This window comes from Theropithecus gelada, chromosome 14 (genome assembly GCF_003255815.1).
Source record: "Theropithecus gelada isolate Dixy chromosome 14, Tgel_1.0, whole genome shotgun sequence".
NCBI classification, from domain to species: Eukaryota; Metazoa; Chordata; class Mammalia; order Primates; family Cercopithecidae; genus Theropithecus; species Theropithecus gelada.
Window position 1 is genome coordinate 92,269,999 of NC_037682.1, and position 22,753 is coordinate 92,292,751.

The window sequence follows — 22,753 nt, forward strand, 5'->3', positions numbered from 1 at the left end:
CTGCCAAGACTGTGTCTTTCTCTTCAAGGTGGTGGTTTCCTTTCTTGCCCAGGATGTGTCTAGAAATTTCATACAGGAGCTAGGGTCTGAAAAGAGGACTTCACAACCATGACCAGTGCCCTGTACTCCTGTGGCTGAGCTGGTATCCAAGAAGCAAGAAAAAGTTCTCCCCACTCTTCCTCCTCCTCTCCTAAAGCGGGAGGAAGGTATCTCTTACGGATCTTCAAGCTGTGCAGCCTGGACCAAGGGAAGGGATGGCATCAACACTCCCCCAGCACTCCACCCCAGCTGATATTTTAGAGGTCACATGTTTTCCAAGTCCACTAGCTCTGAGCCCAGTTCAACACGGACTTGCCTAGGAGTTGCAGTCCTTGTGGCCTAAACTACCTTTCAAGTTTATTTAGGGCCCCAGAGCACTCGAGTCTGAGGTGGTGAGGCTTTCAGGACCTCAAGTTCTAACCACTGCAATGGGAGATTTCCCTCTGGCTAGGACTGGTTTAAATATTCCCTCTGGGCCAGGCACTGTGGCTCACAACTGTAATCCTACCACTTTGGGAGGCCGAGGTGGGTGGATCACCTGTGTTCAGAAGTTCAAGACCAGCCTGACCAACATGGTGAAACCTCATCTCTACTAAAAATACAAAAATTAGCCGGGCGTGGTAGCGGGTGCCTGTAATCCCAGCTACTTGGGAGGCGGAGGCACAAGAATCACTTGAACCCAGGAGGCAGAGATTGCAGTGAGCCAAGATCACACCATTGCACTCCACCCTGGGCAAGAGAGCGAGACTCTGTCTCACAAAAAGAATAAAAATTTTAAATAAATGAATAAATAAATAAATAAATTCCCTCTGTGGGTGGGTGTCAGCTGAGTTTGGTCTGGTTTTGCTTTCTTCTATAACCAGGCAACACTGAATTTAATGTCTCACAATTGCTGCACTCTCCCTCTCCCCAGCAAACAGAGTTTCTCTTCTGTGTTGCGGGGCCACTGCTGGGGGATGGAGGAATGGTGGTCTCAGTGATTCAAGGCTGTTTCTCCTACCTCTTCAGTGCATCTTTCAGCAATTTGAAGTTTAAACCAGATACTGTGAGTGCTCACCTGATTTTTGGTTCTTACCAAAGTGCTTTTTATGTGTAGCAGCGTCCTTGCCAAGGGGACAATCAGTGGAGCCTTCTATTCTGCCAACTTGCTCTGCTTCCATCTCCTATATTTAAGTGCAATTTTCTTACAAGTTTTAGTTAGAAATTAGATAGATTGATAAATAAAGATAGACAGCCCTTGTTTGATTTTTGAAATGTGTTAACATCATCAAACCAATATATAAATTTGGGATAATATAATGGAAATAGTTTTATTTAAAAAGATGACACTCAGGAGAAAAAAATCACATGTGGGGAAATGAATCTGAAATATACACGGTGGGTGAAATGGAAAAATATATAAAGTAAATACAGCATTGTCAATTTTGTCATATAATTGAATTTTAATATTCTATAAGTTACATGTTCTTAAGACTGCTGAAAGATAAATGAAGGCCGGGCGCAGTGGCCCACGCCTGTAATCCCAGCACTTTGCGAGGGTGAGGCGGGCAGATCACGAAGTTAGGAGATCGAGACCATCTTGGCTAACACGGTGAAACCCTGTCTCTACTAAAAAATACAAAAAATTAGCCGGGCGTGGCGGTGGGCGCCTGTAGTCCCAGCTACTCAGGAGGCTGAGGCAGGAGAATGGCGTAAACCCAGGAGGCAGAGCTTGCAGTGAGCCGAGATCATGCCTCTGTGCTCCAGCCTGGGCCACAGAGCCAGACTCTGTCTCAAAAAATAAAAAAATTAAAAAAAAGATAAATGAAAGGGAGAAAAGATACAGTTAACTATGTACCTTGTCATTCAGAAAGGTCTGATCTTCTCTATAGTATAAAATTTCTATTATCTTCAAAACTATTGGTATACATCTCAATATTTGCAGTTTATTTCAAATTTTAATGAATTATATATACACACATGAATGAATATACATATAGGCTTATGTGTGTATGTATCTTTTAAAGAAAAAAAATGCACCTATCATGAAAGGTTGGAGTTTTTATCTAGATTAATGTTCTACTGTGCCACTTAATAGCAGGGTGGACATAGGCAAGAAGTATGTCATTTAAGGCTTAAATTTCTCACTCATAAAATGGGGATACCACAACCTACTCCTTTTGACCATTGTATTAAATAAGATTTTTAAATGCATATAAAGAGCTTTGCACAGTGCCTGGCACATGATAAATGCTCAATATTATTGGAAGCTATTTTATTATATCACCTCCATTGTTAATTTAAATGCGTTATCAATTTATTAGATGGAAATTTACAAACTAGTAATCATGAAAAAGTATATTTTTTCATATTGAGAAAATATTTTCAGAGTTAAATGCATGTTTGTTGATATAGTAAGAACCCTACAGTCTCCTGGCTTGCAGCTCTGCAGTCAACTTCCCAAGATACCCTCACTGTGAGAAGTCTCTGCTGCAGACAGCCAGCGTTCTATCATGCCCTATCATCCAGCCCACTAGAACAACAGGAGAGTCAAGAGAACCGTTTTAGCTTATGGAACACACTACAGAGCATGCATGTCTTCTAAATCATCCTTGCAAACCTCTAGCTGGCCTTCCTATGATGCTTTTTCATTCTTCTTATCTAATTAGTACTGTCTGTAAGGAGGTTTTATATTTCTCAACATTTAGCCATTTTCTTTGGTTCTTGTAGCATAGACAAGGCAAAAGGAGTAGAGAAAAAGAAGTGTTGAATGAAAGGCTATGGTTACACATTTTTTCACACATTCAAATTGTTTTGCTTTCTAGTTATTTTTTTTTCCTACACTGTATTCTATCCCTTCATTCTCTTCTGACTCAAATGGAAAATTACACATATATTTCTGGCCACAAAAGGAAAAATATTTTTTCTACATTTGAAAATGCAAACGCCAGTAAATAGCCATAGAGGTTAAAAAAAAAAAAAAAAAGGTTTTCTTCTTCTCCCACCATTGCTCTCCACTATGCTTAAAGTGATCCCAAACCTCAGCTTCAAATAAATTCTAAGCACTTTTATGTACTAGAGCAGTCGCATTTTCGAGTATTTAAAAATTCCAGTTTAATTTAATTAGAAAAATTAAATCTCACATCCAATTCCATGTTCTCCCATTCCTTCCCAGCACAGACCTGACCCAATAGCTATGATCTGTCTTTTCTTTCTTCCTTTCACTTTATTTCCTACCTTCTAGCTGTGCTCTGGCACTTTCCAGGTCAGACAAGAAGGAGAAAAACTTCCACTTAGATGGTGCAATTTGTGGTTCTCACATGGGTGTTAAATGTTCTACATGATGGCCTTTATCCACATGCTGCTGCTTTCTCCTGTGGGGTGCATTGGGTTCTTTGAAGACATCTTGCCCCCTAGCAGTCAGCCTTATTGGGTGTGGTCCTAACAACCCTATTCAAACCTAGCCTCATGACCACTTGGTTCACAGTAACCATTTCACATTCCCAGCCTGCCAAAATCTAGAATTAAACGATATTCTCAGGAACTATTTTGGCCTCTTCTCCTGAGTTTCCTCAAGTAGATCAGTATGAAATTGAGGTATTCTAGAAAACTCTGAAGCTCAATAGCATCCATACAAGGCATGATCAGTAAGCATCTGAACTTCTCTATAGTGGTTGTCTTGCTCCTCTCCTTATTTACCTTGATGAAGAAATAATATCCCCACTTCTCTATTGACAGCTGGGGTTGGAGGGAGATGCTATAGCAAATCCACCTTCTAAACTGACAACCTTGTTTTAAGACAGCATTACTTGCGCATGTATGTATATGAGTTGGAGGCAAGCAATGAGAAAGAGTCATAAAATTGGTTTCCCTAATTCGTAGCGAGACCTGTTTTCTTCAGCCATTCTCACTTTAGCATCTGAGATTACATGTGACTCATTCCAAGTTCAGAAAACAGTCATTTAACTTCCTCTTACAATTTCTTAAGTTGTATACTACCTTCTGACTTCTACAAAGGATCCTGCTCTGTTGACATTTGTATTTTCACAGTTCTTGTCCATGACGGTGACTTACAAAATTCCCTTGAGTTCAAAAGTTATGGAAGAGACACAAAGGAATATTATTATAAGATGGGCTGGATTAGTTTTATCTGGGGGTATGTGAATTAGCTTTGTATATATTTCTGCTTGCCTTTTCTTTCTCCCCTTTTTAGCAACAAATCTGATACAAAGATTATTTTACCTATTCTTTGCTTTTAGTTCCTTGTGAATCCATATGAACAAAGAGAATATGAGTTGAGATAAATACCATTCATTTTATACACTCACCTCCTATCTTCTTGACTATTGCTACTTATAAGGAGGTTTATAAATAAGAAAATTCTTACATTTCCTGAAATATCTTAGTAATCTCTTTCACAAATTCAAATAGCTATTTTGCCTAGATTTGCAGATTGAAACAAGCTATGGCAAAACTGAAAGCATAATTCCTTTGGTACTACCAAAACAATATTATTGGAATATCCAAGAAGGATATTCTGTTTCAAGATTATGTGTGCATAGACTCATGCTGAACTTTCAGCGATTCTCATAGAAAACTTCACCACTTTCTCTTTTTTGAATCTAAACATATAATAGTATTAAATAATATTTATTGATTATAGTTCCGGGTACCATGATGAATAATCATGAAAATAACCTTAAGAAGCAGGTATAATTAGTGTCTCCATGAGACAATGGAAATACAGGTTAAAAAATATTTTTAGTCAAGCAATTAGAGTGGTAGAACTAGGATTCAAGCCTAGATCTTTCTCACTCGCACTTCTCACTCCCACAAGAAAACCTTCACCATTTGTACATACCACTTTATCTACCCTAATAAGAATAAAAGCATTATTTAAACTGTTTAGGAAGTACCACTGGTTTTTTCAGGGGGTGGGGGTGGGGTGGTGGGCAAGGGGAACTCCTTCAATTTAACTCTTTCTGTAAACTAAGCCTGACTTAGAATCAATAATGGAAATATTCCTGTGCTACATACTGCAATTTGAGTAGAAAAAAAAATATTATTTTTTAAATGTTCCTCTTGACTTCTACCTTTGCTATATAAACTCCCTCTCTTCCCTCTTTTCATTCTTTGGCACCTTTCTTTCCAAACCAATTGCCAGATAACCATTAAGCTCCAAAAACATGGCCTATCCCAGGTCTCGAATAAAGCTATATTTTTCAATGAGTGGGGTAAGCGCTTACTGTAAAGTGGAAATTTTTCAGGGAAAAAAAGATTGGTAAATGATTTCATTATGTTTTATTATAGTTAAGTGCTAATTAAAGTGTGTTATTAGTGTGACTCAGTTTGTTCAACCTACTGAGAAGTTCTTTGATATTCTGGCGTGGTTCAACTAAGGTAGTACACTATGTTTTATTCATTCTGTGTTTCCAAGAATGTTTTCAATGTTTAAGAGGAAAAGAGACATGAGTTTGTATTTCTTTTTTTTTTTTTTTTTTGAGACGGAGTCTCGCTCTGTCGCCCAGGCTGGAGTGCAGTGGCCGGATCTCAGCTCACTGCAAGCTCCGCCTCCCGGGTTCACGCCATTCTCCTGCCTCAGCCTCCCAAGTAGCTGGGACTACAGGCGCCCGCCACCTCGCCCGGCTAGTTTTTTGTATTTTTTAGTAGAGACGGGGTTTCACCGTGTTAGCCAGGATGGTCTCGATCTCCTGACCTCGTGATCCGCCCGTCTCGGCCTCCCAAAGTGCTGGGATTACAGGCTTGAGCCACCGCGCCCGGCCATGAGTTTGTATTTCAACATGCCAGGTAAGACTTAAAACAGCTAGGCATCTGTAGCTTGTGGACAAAATATCAATTACATTATCTGCTTATGGAGGAGCTTTGCTCAGAAAGAAATTCAGAAGAATCAGACTTAAACCTGCTAACCATATGTATAAACTTGATTCTCTAAGCTAATATGCTCATGACATTTATCAGTAGTTGACTGAGGAAAAAGAGTCTAGCTGCTTAATCCTGGATTCAAATTTTATTAATTATATTTAAAATATATTTGGTCTTAAGGTAAACAAGTATTTCTCTGGACTCAGTGCAAGCATTTATTAGATATTTGATTATATTAATTTTGTGCTTCTAGCAAGAATGATAGAACTTTTACACCATAAGGGCTCCGAAAGATTAAGTCAAATCCCTTCAGATCACGAATATGTTGTTTTATAAAGGGATATAATTAAAACCAGCGGACTCCATCAGTGCAGAGATAATAACTGTGTGCCACCAACTTGAAAAGAAAATGAATGTACATGAGTTTCACTGATTAGCTGCATGTAATTAGGAAATTTAAGCCAATTGGAATTAGAGCACCCAATTCAAATCTTGTGCCCACGACAACAAAACACTGCCTGAGATGAAGCTATTACAGCCTAAAGTTTTCCATTAGTGAATCCAATTATATCTAGTAAACTTTTTTTAAAATTTGAGTAGCTATTACTTATACACATATGCTGCTATTGAAACACGGTGAGCCATAATGCCTCTTTTGTCAGTTATTGTTCATTAAAATTGGAGGTAGGGTAAGACAAGGATGATCTTATTTCTTTACATTAAGTTGAAGATGGGCTATCTTGTCTTGAAAATAAATTAGAGGCAGTAAGAAAACCTCAAGGATCTGATTTTCAAGTAATAAAATAAATGTTTTTAAAACTTAGATCATTAGTTAAAAAATTGAAATCACAGAGTACTTTCAAAAAATTAATTAAATTGAAGTGAATGAAATCATAGAAAGCCTTCTTTTGCTTTCTTAGTTTCTCAAAATGGAAATTTTCCCCAAAATGTTCACTTGTTTTTTATTTTTTACTCACAAAGTTAAAACTTTGAAAAATCTAAATTGGTAAATTTTTTTTAAAAAATGAAAAAGTATCAATGGACGTGAAACAATCCGACAAAAGCTTCAACAGTTTTGATTTCAAATAGTTACTTTGTTTTATTCTATTCGTATCTTTTAAATAGGCTTCTAGATGTTCACTAGAACGCCTAGAGCCTACTGTAAAACTGTAATCTAGAGTTTCTGAGCATCATTTTTTTGTTTTTAGATGATGTTTTAGGGTTGAACAAAGTAGAAAAGAATCTTCAATGCCTACTCTTTCCACAGAAACCTATAATCTTAGGAATGATGTCCTCAAATAAGAGGATTCAAAGCCCTAAATTTAGAGTACAAATTTAGTTCAATTTAATGGACGAAGTACTGGGTCTGGTATACATTACCCATGATGTTATTTAAATGTGAGTTTTCAGAGATAAATGTGAAGAGTGTATGTGTGTGTTTATGTGTGTGTATACATTTTTTAAAAAACAATACTACTAAGAGAAGCAGTAATGGCATATCAATAAATCATTAATATCTTGTATCCACTATTTATTTTACTGTGCTTTGATGGTCACAATATTCAGAAGTCTGAGATTAGCCAAAAAGGGAATATTTGAAAATTTGGATCCCTGTCCTTTTACATATACAGTTAAACCAGCTCCATTCTTGTGTGTCTTACCTATAACATTGACCAGAAAATAAATTTAGACTAATACTACATAACAGTGGTTTTTCAGACATGGTGATAAGGCATACTGACATGTCACAGTTTGTTACATGTGGCCACAACTATGACTACTAATACATAACTCAATAAGTGATTTGTTTGCTGTTCATATAAATCAGGTCATATTTACAGATATTGCTCTAATTGCATCATTTTTCTCAGTTGAATTCCATGTGATTTCTTGAAAGAGAGAAAAAAAAAGGTATACAATTCCATGCAATTCTGAGGGAATCCATGAGATGAACTCCTCATATGAATAATCCTCAGTATATATGTAACAGTGAAAGAATAAAGATTGGTAACTGCTGCTGCATAATCCTATATTGGCAGCAGCTGCATGAGCCTGAGCAAGAGAATTGTGTTCATGGAGAAAAGTGCCAAAGGATACTGAAATGTACACCCCGACAAATAAAGGTTATTTATTTCAATTGAGCCAATTATATATTCACAGGTTTGCTCACCCTCTTTTCTGGCCCGAGGAGAATTTTTTTTTTTTTTTTTTCCTTCCCAGGAGTATGTAAATTCCACTTCAGTTTTTCTGGTGTATAAAAGGCTGTGTGAATATCTACCAGTAATTAATAGCCTTTCATTCCAAGTAAGTAATAGATAGGAGTGAATTTATTGTTTATGAGTATATCAATATCGTTTAAAAACGATATGCTGGAATAGAAAGGCAATGCTGAAGTGTAAAATTGCTAATGCAGGCTCATAGCCTGGAAAATGATTTCTTTTAATAGTTTTCTTCATTTAAAAGTTCGTCATTTGAAAATGTTCCCTTTCAACTGCAGATTTTGTGGTTTGGTGCATTGAAGGGGAAATTTATTCCTTTGACACATTTATTCTTTTAATAGTTATTCATTTGAAAAAGTTTCACTGGTTGCCCATAACTTTTGCAGTTTGCAGAGAGATTCATTCTTGACAGACTTTTTTTAAATGTTTATTCGTTTAAGTAGGTTCTCACTACACGGAATTGTTGCTAAGGTTTAAAAAAAAAAAAAAAATACTGGAGCTTCCTGGGGGTTCTGGTAAGGCAGTAATGCTAATCTTGACCTGTGGATTTTTCAGTGGCTCTGCAAGCCCCGTGATAACAAAAAAGAGTCATATCATTAGCAAAGAGGAGAAAAGTGAGCAATTGTATGGACAAAATTTACCTAATCATTATTAGATGTTCTTAGCTATAGTGTTAATTATTAATTTAGAAATTGCTACCACAGAGCATTTTCAAGAGGTGTGGTACAATAAGTGGTCATGAAAAAAAAAAAAAGTATATCAAAGTCTGCCACATAGATTTGAAAGCAGGGTATTTCTGTCACCAATATTTTGTTTTAATCTTTAATATGACCATCTGACTTCAAACAAACTTTTGACTTATTTCGGGATTTTATCCAACTTAGGTTGGGAGTTCTTATTCTCTTCACTCTCCACCCATTTTTATCCACAGTTCCGAAGACAGCGCCCACCAATGTAAGTGGAAGAAGTGGAAGAAGGCATGAGTTAGTCATTGCCTGGGAGGTAAGAAAAACACATCCTCTCACAAAGTACTTCAGGTGTTTGTTTGGCTTAGTGTGAGATTTAATTATTTTATGATTAAGCAGTCCACTTGATTCATTTAGAGGCTAAAACCGGTGGAAGGAAGGAATTAACCACTGCTGAATAAATGCCACATTACCCAGGCTATCTCATTTAACCCATACAACAATCTTATTAGTTGGGATGATTTTCTTCATTTTACAAATCATGAAACTGAGGCATTGTTACATACTTTCCCTAATAAACAGAATTGTGACTTTGATTACAAAATTTGTGTTACGTTGTCTATCTCATCATATGGCCTCCAAAGTATCATTTGTCAAAGAAAAACAGTGGAGATGAAGGGGGAGGGGGTGGTGTGAAGAGTACATTTATTCTCCATGAAGCCACCTTCCTTTTTGGATGTTAAATAGCCTTATTATTAAATATAACTATGTAGCTCACAGAAATCCATCTTAGAATATACAGAAATGGAAATGTCTGTTATGGCAAATAGAGCAACTCCTTTACAAACTCTAAGAACAATAAGAAAGTGTACAGAGATATCTTTTCCCAGTAAGAATTATTCCATGAGCACATCACCTGTCCTATTTTTTTTGTCCTTTCCCCCTTTTCTTCAATAAAACTTCAACGTTGTTTCTGATGTCTATAGAGGTATTAACTTTCCAATAGCTGACCTTCGCTGAGACGAAATTTCTCTACATGGAACTGCCTTTCCATGTAAGCTTTCATATAATGGGCTTTGTCTCTCTCCCACCACTTAATACATGGCTTTTCTTCATAACAAAATTCAAGGAAAAAATCTACTTAGCAAATATTTATTGCGTATCTACTGTGTGTGAAGCACTGTGCTAGACAGTGGCTGGTAACTTTTCCACATTGACTGGTCAATCACAATTATTCTTTTCTATGGTGTGCAGTTGAAGCCCATGTAACAATTTAAATCTATGCCATATAGCACAAGAAGCTTCTTGAATACCATAGTCCAATTTTTTCATGTCAGTAACCATAAAAGCAATTGCAAAGCACACTAGAAAAAAAGGTTTTAACATTACTATATCTTACTTTTGTGGTCTAAAGGGCTCTGCAGAGCATTACCAATGACAAGATATTCCCAACCACCAGACCATAGGACAGTTTTCCCCAACATGTTAATCCAAATATCTTCATTTCATATACGTGACTAATTGGAGCAAATTTGTTTCACTTCAAAAGTTTTCAATTCTCTTGAGATTTTTGTACATTTCAACTGATACAATTTCTCTTCTTTTACCTTTAAAGCTTTTTAACTTTCAAAGAAGTGCCAAAGTGATTGTACTATTTTGGCTTCCAATGTAGTATAAAGATTTGAGATTCTCCCTTTCTCTAGCTATCTATACTTGTTTTAAAATTAAGAATTTGGAGAAAGTGCATTTTTAATCAATCATTTTGATGATAATTAATTACATTTTTCTTCTTTAGCCAGTATCTGAAGAGTTTCAGAATGGGGAAGGCTTTGGCTATATTGTGGCTTTCAGACCCAATGGAACACGTGGCTGGAAGGAAAAAATGGTGACATCCTCTGAAGCTTCCAAATTCATTTATCGAGATGAAAGTGTCCCTCCTCTTACTCCCTTTGAAGTGAAAGTTGGCGTTTATAACAATAAAGGAGATGGGCCTTTTAGTCAAATTGTGGTCATCTGTTCAGCTGAAGGAGGTCAGATTTTTATTCCTATTATTTTTATTTAACGTTTTATTTTGTTTTACAAATAATCAGATATTATTGTACATATATGAGAAAATACAAATAAGGCAAAAGAAATTCATAATCTCACTAAACTTTTCAAATATATATTTTCCAACCTTTTTTAATTTTTTAAATTAAAAGTTGATTATTCCACGTATGTTTATGTTTTTCACACCCTAACAATATATGGCAAACATATATCCATGTAAACAACAATATTGGTAATCCCTGCAGTATATCCCTTTCTCTGGGTGGACATTAAGCCAATCATCTTTGGTTTGAAATTTAGATACTTTTATATTTTTTCAATATATATGTAAAGTAGATTTAAATAAATGCTTCATTTATGTGACAAATAAATATTTCTAACCCTATGCATAAAGCACTGTACTAATAAAGAAGTTTCAGACAGGGCTTTTTCTTGGAAGCTTTTCAAGCACAACATGAAATCCTATGACAATCTTATGAAATAGACATTATTGTCTCCATTATGTAGAAAGAGAAATTGACTCTCAGAAAAGTTACAGAACGTGCTAAAGGTTACACTGCTTGTAGCTGAGAATTAAATCCAGGTTTGTCTAACCACTAACTCCTTGATTTTTGTATAACATGCTGCCTTTACAGGCATGACCATCTTTAATTCACAAGATAGAACTCATAGGTAGGCAGTACCAAGTAGACAATGTACCTGTTTTACAGATGCGTAAACTGAAAAATGGTTATGCTTAATACATGGTAGAGCTACAGTGGAAACCCAGCTTCTCACATCAAAGATCCTGAGTTGTTTCAACTTTTAACAAAAAATTCAATTTTCTGGGTGAGAGAAAGTATAATAATAGATTTAGCCCCTTAAAGTTAGCTTTTCTTCTTAGTCTTTCTTCTATTCAAACGTAGGATTTCAATTGACCTTACAAATGGGGAAAAAAATGAGAAAAGGAAAAAACAGACTTATGTTTCCTAAATTTGCAAATGACTGACAAAATATTCCACCAAAGGCAGCATTCATTTTACCCTCCCAATCAGTGTGGTAAATATAAACTAACCTTTATACTTCCTCTGTGGCCACATGCAGGACTTGAACAGCTCAAGAGTATTATTCATAATTATTATATCCCCCGTGAAGCTATGAGCTTCACGGGGGATATAAATATAGTAATGTGAATATTAAAAAACAAAGATAATGTTTGATTTATGGAAGATGTAGCTTTTCAATAGTAAGCTGCCTCATATTTTTATAATATAGAGCCAAATTTTAAAGCAGAATCAGAAAGTTTATCTTAGCACAACAATAGCCAGGGAAGTGAAGAATCAAGTAATGGCAAGGAACTATAGGTATTCTGATGAGATACTCATTGCACTTAGCATCTAAGATTTCTGAGGTGCTTTCAGATAAAGCCTGTAGGCCATGTTACTTAGGTTATCTAACGTAAAGGTTAAAATCAAATATGAAATTGGAATCTCAAGCCTTAATCTACATTTATGGAAACTGAATCTCAGAGAGGTTAAGTAACATGCTCAAGTTCACACCAGTAAGTGAGAGTTATAAGAAATGATAGTAAGTGACAGAGCTAGGATTTTAACCAGATCTATGTGACTGGAAAGCACATTTTTTTAACTATTACACTATACTGCCTCATCAGGAATGTATACAATAATGATGTTTTTCTATTATTTATTGCTCAAAAGATCTATTTTGAAGTACATGTGTTATTCAGGAGTGCATATTCTTTTTCCTTTTAAAATGTTGGAACCTAATTATCAATTATATAGCATCAAAGGTCACATGAGAGATTAAGTGGAGAAGTTTGTGAACATGCTTTTTATAGTAACAACAGTGCTGCCTGTAAGAAATTCAGCTTTGTAATTTCTTTGTCAACCTTTGCTTTGAAATTAATTTATAGCAACCGCCTTGAGTTTGTTTACTTTGTGTTTTCTTAAACTTGAAATGGCTTGCCTTTGGAGATTTCTCTTTCAAGCTGGATAGAAAACGTGCATATTTTCTTTTAAAGACACTGAGGTTATTCCTGTAACATATTTCATAGTAATGTAACACTTCATTTATTTTAGTCAACTGAAATACAAAATATATTAGGCAAATTAGATCTGGACAGAGTCCTTTGTTCTGACAATGAAATTCAAGCATGTATTTGGCATTTACTCACTAATTAAGTTTACAAATTTGGAACTTTATATGCAAATATGAGTAAAGTGTTAGCATCATTAGAGTGTGTCAACCAAGAAAGGCAGGACAAGGGAAGAGAAAAGCGTTTACCTGGAGTTAGCGGAACCTGAGTTCAAATCTGATCACACTAACTAGACCATCTTGGGCAGTTTATTCAACTTTCTGAGGCTTAGCTTCCTCCACTTTAAAAATGAAGGTCTCAAAATAGAACATCTCTGGAATCCTGTACAAATCTCAAATTAAAACTCTGTCAATTTATTCTATATTCTAAAACATCATTTTAGCCGGGAGCAGTGGCTTACGCCTACTATAATCCCAACACTTTGGGAGGCTGAGGCAGGAGGATCACTTGAGCCCGGGAATTTGAGGCTGCAATGAGCTATGGCCTTTATGGCACCACTACATTGCAACCTGAGTGAAAGAGTGAGACCCTGTCTCAAAAAATTAATAAGTGGATTAAAATAAAATAAAATATTCTTTTTAACAATTGTCGTAGTACGGATAGTAATAATAGATCCACTTTTCCTATACAATAAAAAGGGAAAACCAACATCCTTTTTTAGTCACTTCACAATTTGCTTTACTTAAAAAGGAGTGAGCATTTCCAAGATTAAACCATTTTTAAAAAGAGGAAAGGCCTGTAATGCCCTTGTAAAATAACGTATTACACTCTTAGACTCTTGCCAGTGCAGGTTTCTCCCCTCTATGTCTATGGATGTTCACACAGCTTCACAGTGTGTCTTTTATCATTACACTCTTGCCCAAAGCCCAACTAATCTGAGCTAGATTGTATTTCTCCATAAGACAAATCCTGCTTCCTTATTCTTCCGTTAACCCAATCCACTTGTTTATCTCCTCAAAATCCCTCCACATTCTTAGATACAGTAAAGATCAAGAGGAGTGAGACCGCCTTTCTATTTCCGTTTACGGGCTTAGTTCTTCCTCTTCCTTTCAAGATTACAGCTACATGCCTTAAGCACTGTGAAAAAGCCACCTTTTCACAGCCGACACCAAGCTGGGAAGAAAAATGTCAAATGCAGCTACCAGAATTTATGTTATTGGGAGGGAAGCATAGAACAGAAAAACTTACAAGGCACACCTTACAGTACTACTTCTCAACCTGTTTCCCAGTGGAACATGGATAACAGATGACATTCATACCCAGAACATGCTTTTATACGTGTTTATGTGCATTCTCCATTCTCTCTATCCCTTTCTTTTCCTCTCAATAAAGTATCTCAGAATGCAAATAAAATTACATTATTTTAGAGAAAACCTTGAATTGACATGTTTTTCAAAGAAATCATCATTTACAAATGTTGATGCTTGATCAATAAATCACTTGGGATATGACCTTAAGTCTCACAACTCTGAGGTTTAGTATTGCCCTAGAGTACTCTCAGAAAAAGTTTCAACTGTTTTTTCTGCTAACCTTTCAATGTTGCCACAAGAGAAGCTACCCTTAATGACTCTGTCAGTGCCAAACAGCATCTGACATAAGCCCTGGAGAAGAGAGATATTTGCCTGCCAAGATATCCATGTACCCTGTACATGTGTCAAATATCTTTGCCATTTAAACCAAGCAAGGTTTATGGGCCTTCCTAAGCCTGGCTTCAGACCTCTAGGGTATGATATAATTCTATACAACACCCTTATTTTGGAAACAATTCCGTTTGTTATAAAAAGAACAGTGAAATTCCAAAATAAGTTCTCAAAATGCATGGTAAAACTGATAAAAAATAATTCTTTTCCAAGATAAAAACATTAAATTGGCTTTGTCTTCCACATTTCAAGAAATAATGAATACTCAAACATACCTATTTTCCACTTAGTTCTTCTCACCGTAACTTCAGAAATGAAAAGAACTGGAGCATTCAATTAAACCTAATGGAAAAACAGAAGAAAATTTGATATAGTTAATTATAGGTTGAAAGATTTATTTACTTGTGATGTGCTCGATCCTTTTTCCTTTCTAATTTTCTTGGCTTTTGCCTTATCTGTAAAAAATGTCCTGCTCATATATTTATTAAACCTAAAAAGCCTGTCCTCATTTGCAGAAAATGATATACAATTATCTCATTGCAAGTGGAGCTACCACAGCCCAAATTAAAGCCTAACATTCCTAAGGTGTTATTCTCCAGATCCATCCTTAGCTGAAACTGAGTTCAGTGGGATTTATGTGAACTTGAAAATTAATCAATTGACATATTAGTTGTAAAATACAAGAAATAATTTCCTGTCTTTTCCAGATGATCTATTTGGGTTAGTGCCTATAAAAGTTCCACTGCAGTTGTCTTCACTGAATTTTTAAATAATGAAACCATACCTTTTCTCTCCAGGAGTTTATTAAACTCTCTTTTGATTAATGCTGTTGCTCTAGGGGTCTCTTGGGAAGGGATCTCTTGGGAAGTCAGGTGTATAGTCAATATTACAAGCACATACCCCAATATGACATGAAGAACTCCAGCTGCTAGGTCACTTCACACAAATGTATCATCTAAATTCATGAACATGGTAATATTGTTCAACATTTTTAATCTAACAGAAACAAACCTATCAATCAGCCTGTCCACTACATATCCCAAGATTACAGTGAAGGAGTTAGCCATGGCCTAATTAATATCATCACAAGTAACAGGAAAAAAAAAAAAAAGAAAAAAGAAAGAGGTTTACTTCTAAGTCTTTGATTCCACTGGATAGAATGCTAGTACAGTCTCAGAAATAAGTTTCTGAACTTTTATTAAATTACCCCAGTGTAAGAGATAGGAGTGAGAGTGGCAGAATACATCCTGTGATTTAGAGATCAGGAGAGTTTCAGAGATGCCTGAATATGACATGACTGAGGAGGAGCTGTGCAGCTGAGGTTCAAAATTACCAGGGAGTCTGTGAAACAGGAACCAAAGGAGTTGATAGTGAGCCTGTGGCAGGATTAAGCAGGTGATAATGGGGATATAGATGGTTTCTCACAAGACCTAGAAATAGAGAGCCCAAGTAGGGAGCCCAACACAAACATTCTTGAGAGAAGTCAGATGTGGAGGGGCAAAAAGGGAAAGAGAGAAATAGAAAAGGAAAAAGCTTCAGGTGAGTATAACAGAGACATAGGCACAGAAGCAGAACAGTGTGGTGCTCAGAGCCTGACTGCCTGTGTTCAAATCCTCCCTCCACATTTAAGCAGCTGTGGGATCTTGAGTAAGTAGCCTAACCTCTCTGCCCCTTGATTTCTTCATCTGAAAAAATGCTAGTAGTAGTAACATGGTTGTTGGGAAGATTAATTAAGACATGTAAAGAATTAATAACAGGGTTTGAAACACAGCAGAACCTCAATAAATAGCAATTATTAGTATTTTGAGTGATCTCTTCTTCTCTTTTGTCTTTTTGTTTACTTCTAATCTTATTCTATCCATTCCTCTGTCAGTTATTTGGAGGCAATTGGGCAACAAAAGAAGGAACTATCTGTGTTTTCTGTAAAACTTATTCTGTGACTCAGAATGGACTCTAGGAGGTGAAGAATGAGCCAGCCTCTTTCTTTATGCCAATTTAAAAACAGAGGAAAGAGCATTTGAGTCCCAAGTTCTAGTTGGAGCTTTTTCACAGCTAAAAGCAGAGTATGGATAAATCAACCTCTGTACGTTTTACTTTTCTAATCTGCAAAATGACAGCATGGATTTAAAACAGGTCCATTACCCCAAAGCACATAGGAATGAGGTAAGAAATAAAAATAATAAAGTACTCCTTGTGTGAGATAATAGGGAGTAGTAGGAACTCTGGCATATGTAGAAGCACACGCCCAGACTGAGGGAGTCCACCACTAAACCTCATCGGCCAACACTCAAGAATTTAGGCTTCATACTGTCTTCTTTCCCCCACCCCCTGCAGGAGAAGCCAGAAATTCATCTTTTCTTTTTTTTTTTTTAATTACACTTTAATTTCTAGGGTACATGTGTACAACGTGCAGGTTTGTTACATATGTATCCATGTGCCATGTTGGTGTGCTGCACCCATTAACTCGTCATTTACATTAGGTATATCTCCTGATGCTATCCCTCCCCCCTTCCCCCTCTCCACAATAGGTCCCAGTGTGTGATGTTCCCCTTCCTGTGTCCAAGTGATCTCATTGTTCAGTTCCCACCTATGAGTGAGAACATGTGGTGTTTGGTTTCCTGTTCTTGCGATAGTTTACTGAGAATGATGGTTTCCAGCTGCATCAATGTCCCTACAAAGGACATTAACTCATCCTTTTTTATGGCTGCATAGTGTTCCATGGTATATATGTGCCACATTTTCTTAATCCAGTCTGTCATTCATGGACATTTGGGTTGGTTCCAAGTCTTTGCTATTGTGAACAGTGCTGCAATAAACATACGTGTGCATGTGTCTTTATAGCAGCGTGATTTATAATCCTTTGGGTATATACCCAGTAATGGGATGGCTGGATCAAATGGTATTTCTAGTTCTAGATCTTTGAGGAATCGCCACATTGTCTTCCACAATGGTTGAACTAGTTTACAGTCCCACCAACAAAATTCTTATTTTCACATGTTGGCTTAAATTAATTTAACACATGATGTAGACAAACAAAACATGACTAAAGACCCACTGCCCCTGCATTTGTGACTTTGGAGCCAAATGACTTCTAGAGTCCTTTCTAGTTGTAACTTTCCATCAATCGGTTACAGTGGGATGCTCAAAGCGAATGGCCAGTTTCAATGCAAACTAGATGTTCTGTGATCCAGTTAGTTACTTCTCTCTGCAGACCAATTTTTGACCTAGTTGAAAATGTTCACTTGGGTATACATATTACATACTAAAATTTCTGGGAAAATCTGACTGAGGTCACTCTTTTTACATACTGAAATTCCTAATTCAGGTCAACATAGATCAACTTCTGATACCACTCAGGGATGTTCAATCTTTTGGCTTCCTTGGGCCACATTGAAAGAAGAAGAATTGTCTTGGACCACACATAAAATACACTAACGATGATAGATGATAAGCTAAAAAAAAAAAAGAAAAAAAAAGTTACAAAAAGTTACAAAAAAAATCTTATGTTTTAAGAAGTTCACAGATTTTTGGGGGGCCACATTCAAAGCTGTTCTGGGCCAAGCCTGGACACGCTTGATTAGATTAAGAGGGTGAAAAACGATTTAAAATGACTCTTCAGTTCTTGTTGATTGATTCACTGTCATTCAATTATATGAAATTATAACATGCAGCTCCCCAAAATGCAACTGTGAAATGTAGGTGTGATATGACCCCAATTTAAAATCCTTAGAGCTTTTAAATAAAAATTAAGATGCTTGTTTGAGAAGCAGGTTTCTGAACATTTTTATTTACTTTTACTTTAATATTTTTTAAACTTTCTGTGTGAGAACTACTTAAACTTGTACAGTAGTACTGAAATTTGATAGAGAAATAATTCCTTTCTTTGGAGATAAAGAGATAGGGAAAGGTTGCTACCCCACCACATGTTTTGGGCTTCTGAAGTTATTTATCCCCCTGCAATCTTCTTTGACAAAGATGTAATTGCTTCAGCAATATAAAAGTTGAAAGAAAGCATTTGGCACACAAATCTCTGCAATGCATTTATTCTGAAGAGAAGTAAAACTGCTACTGAATAGAAAATGATATTCAAAGTGTGGTTTCCTTTCAAATAAACTGTATCCTAAATCCCAGAGATCAAGTTGTACACACCTCAAAAACATCAACATTCTTTCATTTACTTGCAAAATCAAGAATTTTAACTCCTACTAAATAGCAATGGGGAAAAAATGTCTGTTGCAAGTCTGGTAATCAGAATTCTAGAATAAGATAGAAGATTTTTCCAGAATGCATGTTTTAAATTGGATAGATGCACAAATAATAGGGAGTTGGAAAGTGAGATGAGGGAAACCACTGAGCAAAGGAAAATAATTTAAAAAATTCAAAAGGTGACAGAATGAGCAATTATAATTTATACCATGGCAGTAATTAATGTCAGCTTCTGTGTAAAAATTAATGTGAATTCACCAAAGCACTTTGAGATGACACAATTATAGCATGTGTTTTTAATAAAGGTTTGGCCAAAAGAAAATAATTGCTTGGACCAACAAAGTTTTTGCAGGCTCCTTTTGCAATAACAGGCTAGATATTTTTGACTGATATATTTCAATTAATAATATATAAAAGCATTCCAGACACATGTATGACTAGCTTCTTTTAGAAAAGGAAACACCTCAGAAAATGATTATAGCTTCAATGTTGCCTTTTAACATTTTTATTTAGAACTCAATCTTTGCTATATGGTTCCCTAAATTGAAGAAAACAAAACAAAACAAGAATTTCATAGATGAAGCTGAGCTCTAATCAGTGATAAGGGGTTAGTACCAAAATCTCTACAATTTTTATGGAGTAGAATTTTTTAATAGACTTTTTACAGAACTGTTTGAACTAATGTATGGCCTTTATTCTGCCATTTCATTTAACGTGTGTTTGTGACACAGTATTTATGATTCAACCGTGTCAACACTAGAAATATTTTGTTCCTCACATCAAGTGCAGGCTCGAATAAAGTGCACCTTTTGATGGATGCCAGTCAGACGTTGTGTGTTTCAAAAAAGTTAGTGTGAAAGGTCACTGAATGTAGAAACAAATGGAAAGGTGGTTTTGAGCCACAGCACTGAGCCCTTCAGGGACTTTCTTTTCCACCTGCACCTGTCTTAAAAGTCAATGCATGCCATTTAAATATCATGATTCATAGCATATTCCTTATATAATCATAAAAATGTAGTTTTCTGGTGGAACAACAAAAAGTGTCTAATGAAATTTAGATACTATTTATGCCTACACAGAATAAAAAAGTAAAATAATATGGTATTTTGTGAATGAACATATTCAACGCCAAGCACAGTACTAAATATTTTATATGCACTATTCTAATTAAAACCAACCTTTAAATCTATGAGATAAATACTCTCATTATAGTCATGTTATAGATGAGGGAACTAGGGCTTAGAAAGAGATAAAACAACTTACCCAAAGGTAAATAAATAGCTAAAAAAAAATGTTTTAAGGCAAAAAGCAACAGCAGCAGCAACAACAAAAAAAGTAAACCTTGACGCCACAGTCCATTTTTACAGGCATTATGCTAGATTGGCAGAAAATTTAAGTTCCCCGGAAATGTCTTAGCTGATCCAAGGATGAATGTCTTTGCTTGTCTTGCTAGATTTGTCATTTGTCATTGGTAAGGTATTGATGAGACTTGACCCAAGTACAGAAATCCAAAAGAATCACCTTTGTATTTTGTTGTGTTTTTTATAACTACCACAGCCCTTCATTTCAAAAATAAGGTAAGAGGAAGTTAACACCTGACAGACTCACGTGCAATGCTTTGATGGACATAAACTTTTTATAACTCTGTTTTGTTTTCCTTCATACAGAACCCAGTGCTGCTCCCACAGATGTCAAGGCAACAAGTGTGTCTGTGTCAGAGATTCTTGTTGCATGGAAACACATTAAGGAGAGTCTAGGAAGACCACAGGGATTTGAGGTATGAACAGAATGATTGAAAATAAGCCTTATTATTTCTTCTGGCATCACATTCTCCTAAAGAGAGATCTCGGTGACACTTCAGAATTTCAACAGAATTTCTTTGAAATTTTGTTCTATGTTAAAGAAACTAAGAAATACTATTTTACTGACATCTGTTATGTTGCTCATTAACTGGTTTATTTTTCAGGACAATAGCTTCCATAGGACTATGCAAAGATGTTTTTAAAAGATGAAAATAGAGTTGTAGACAAAAGCAGGAGCTATAGGTAGATATTTAATGGTATCCAATTTATTGGTCATTTTAAAAGTTTTTGTGTCTTTATTTCTAATAATTTAACGTATAAATACAAGTTTTCCTTTTGTACTTTCTTGGTATCTCTTACCCCCAGTGCTGAATTATCAAATTTTGCTTGGAATTTAATGATCTGTATTGTATCTATGTATTCAGATAGTTTCTTTTTGTCCCTTAAATGTTGCTATTTTTAAACATAGTTATTCCAGTCTTATAGTGGTGAATATTTCATATCAAATGAATAACACCAATGAAATTTTAGCCTCCACAGAGACCAGCAGATTGTGAGTAGTCTGTGAACATGAATATTCTATGATAAAAAGATTCTGCTTCTCACACAGCTCTTGTTCTTGTTCTTGCCTTGCTTGGCCAATCATGGAGAGGAATAAGGGGGATAATGTCTAAAAGACAAAAAGAATTAGCATCTGACCCAAGACTTTAGTTGCATTTAAAAAAAAAATTTATTCTTACTTTTTCTCTGCTTCAGTTCCCATTAAGAGAAAATCATCTTGTGTTTTGAACAATGATCAAGTATAGGACTTGTACACTAACATGGTTTCCAGGCTGAAACATATTTTTAATTCTATTTGAGTTTTCAAATAATGCCTGATAATTATTTGATTAACATACAGGTGGTATTAGATAATGATTTCTATGATAAAGAATTTATACCATCTTTCTAAGAGTTACAGCAAAAACAATTTATGGGAAACCATTACCTACTTATACAATATCATGGACTTATTTCTACAATCTTGCTTCAATTAATTATTTGCAATAATTTAGTAAGTATCCCATTATGACTGCATGTTTATGTGATGAATATTTCTGTTTCTCCCTATCCTTCAGGAACCATGTTTGTTTATCATTAAATCTCAGCAAATGATAGCATATATATTTGGCCCATAACTGACCACAATAAATATATGTTGAATGAATGAATGAATATTTGTGCAGAACAATTAGCCCCTTTCTATCCAACTGCAGAAAACATTGTGGTGGTTTTTCCAGTTTCCCTTCTCTATGGAGGAGGGACAGTGTGCCTCCTCCAGCTGCTGTGAGTGTTGACTGCTAATGGTTCTCAGCTCCCACTCTAGAGAATTGCCCTCCACGGAGGAGAGCTACATTACTTGGAAAGTGACCTCATCACACTTAGTCAGCCTAAGATCAATGACTGACTGATACTGGTCTCTTACCTCAGGGAGGAAACAACTTTATGATGTAGTTTATGATACACAGCCTTGCTGTATGCATCAGGCCAAAGCCAGATTTCCTGGAACCACATTCTTGCTCAGCTCCCTCTAGCTCCCTATTCTGAGTTCCTCCCTTTTTAACAGGTTTTACCTGTAAGCATCCTCATAGTAAATAATATGCACCAAAATCCCTATCTCAAGTTCTGCTTTTGGGGGCTTCAACCAAAAAGAACTACATTAGTGTGAATTCACTGTAAACCTCTGAATCGGAACATCTGGGGCAGACGTCTGGGGTGTGTACTTTCAGAAAGCCACAAAGTATATTCTGGTGCATGGAAGAGTGACAATCCAGGCTCCTATATCTCAGAGGGATGTTCCTTTTATATAGCCAGTCACCCTCAAGCTTTTTTTTTTTTTTTTTTTTTTACCTGCCCTATTAGCATGACCTTCAGATAACCATCATTATTCACCATGTTGACATCTCTCTGTGAGGTCCTGCAGAGATCACATGTGCACAATTCTTCCCTTCCTAAATATAAATCATTCATTCTTTAATTCAATAAATATTTATGTAGACCTATTAAGTACCAGACATTGAGCTAAATGCCAGGAACAAAACAATGAGCAAAACAAAGTCCCTGTTCTTATAAAGCTTATATTGTAGTAGGGAAGGCACACAATCAACAAACTAAG

At 35.9% G+C, this 22,753-nt stretch overlaps 1 protein-coding gene across 2 annotated transcripts in view; it reads left to right on the forward strand.

The window, feature by feature from the left end:
- CNTN5 (contactin 5) overlaps nt 1–22,753 on the forward strand; it is a 1,331,129-nt gene that overhangs the window by 1,259,189 nt on the left and 49,187 nt on the right. For both annotated transcript variants that reach the window (XM_025357811.1, XM_025357810.1), the window contains 3 exons: nt 9,052–9,122; nt 10,602–10,836; nt 20,464–20,573. In XM_025357811.1, the coding sequence (XP_025213596.1) occupies nt 9,052–9,122; nt 10,602–10,836; nt 20,464–20,573 (416 nt within the window). The remainder of the gene's footprint in view (nt 1–9,051; nt 9,123–10,601; nt 10,837–20,463; nt 20,574–22,753) is intronic.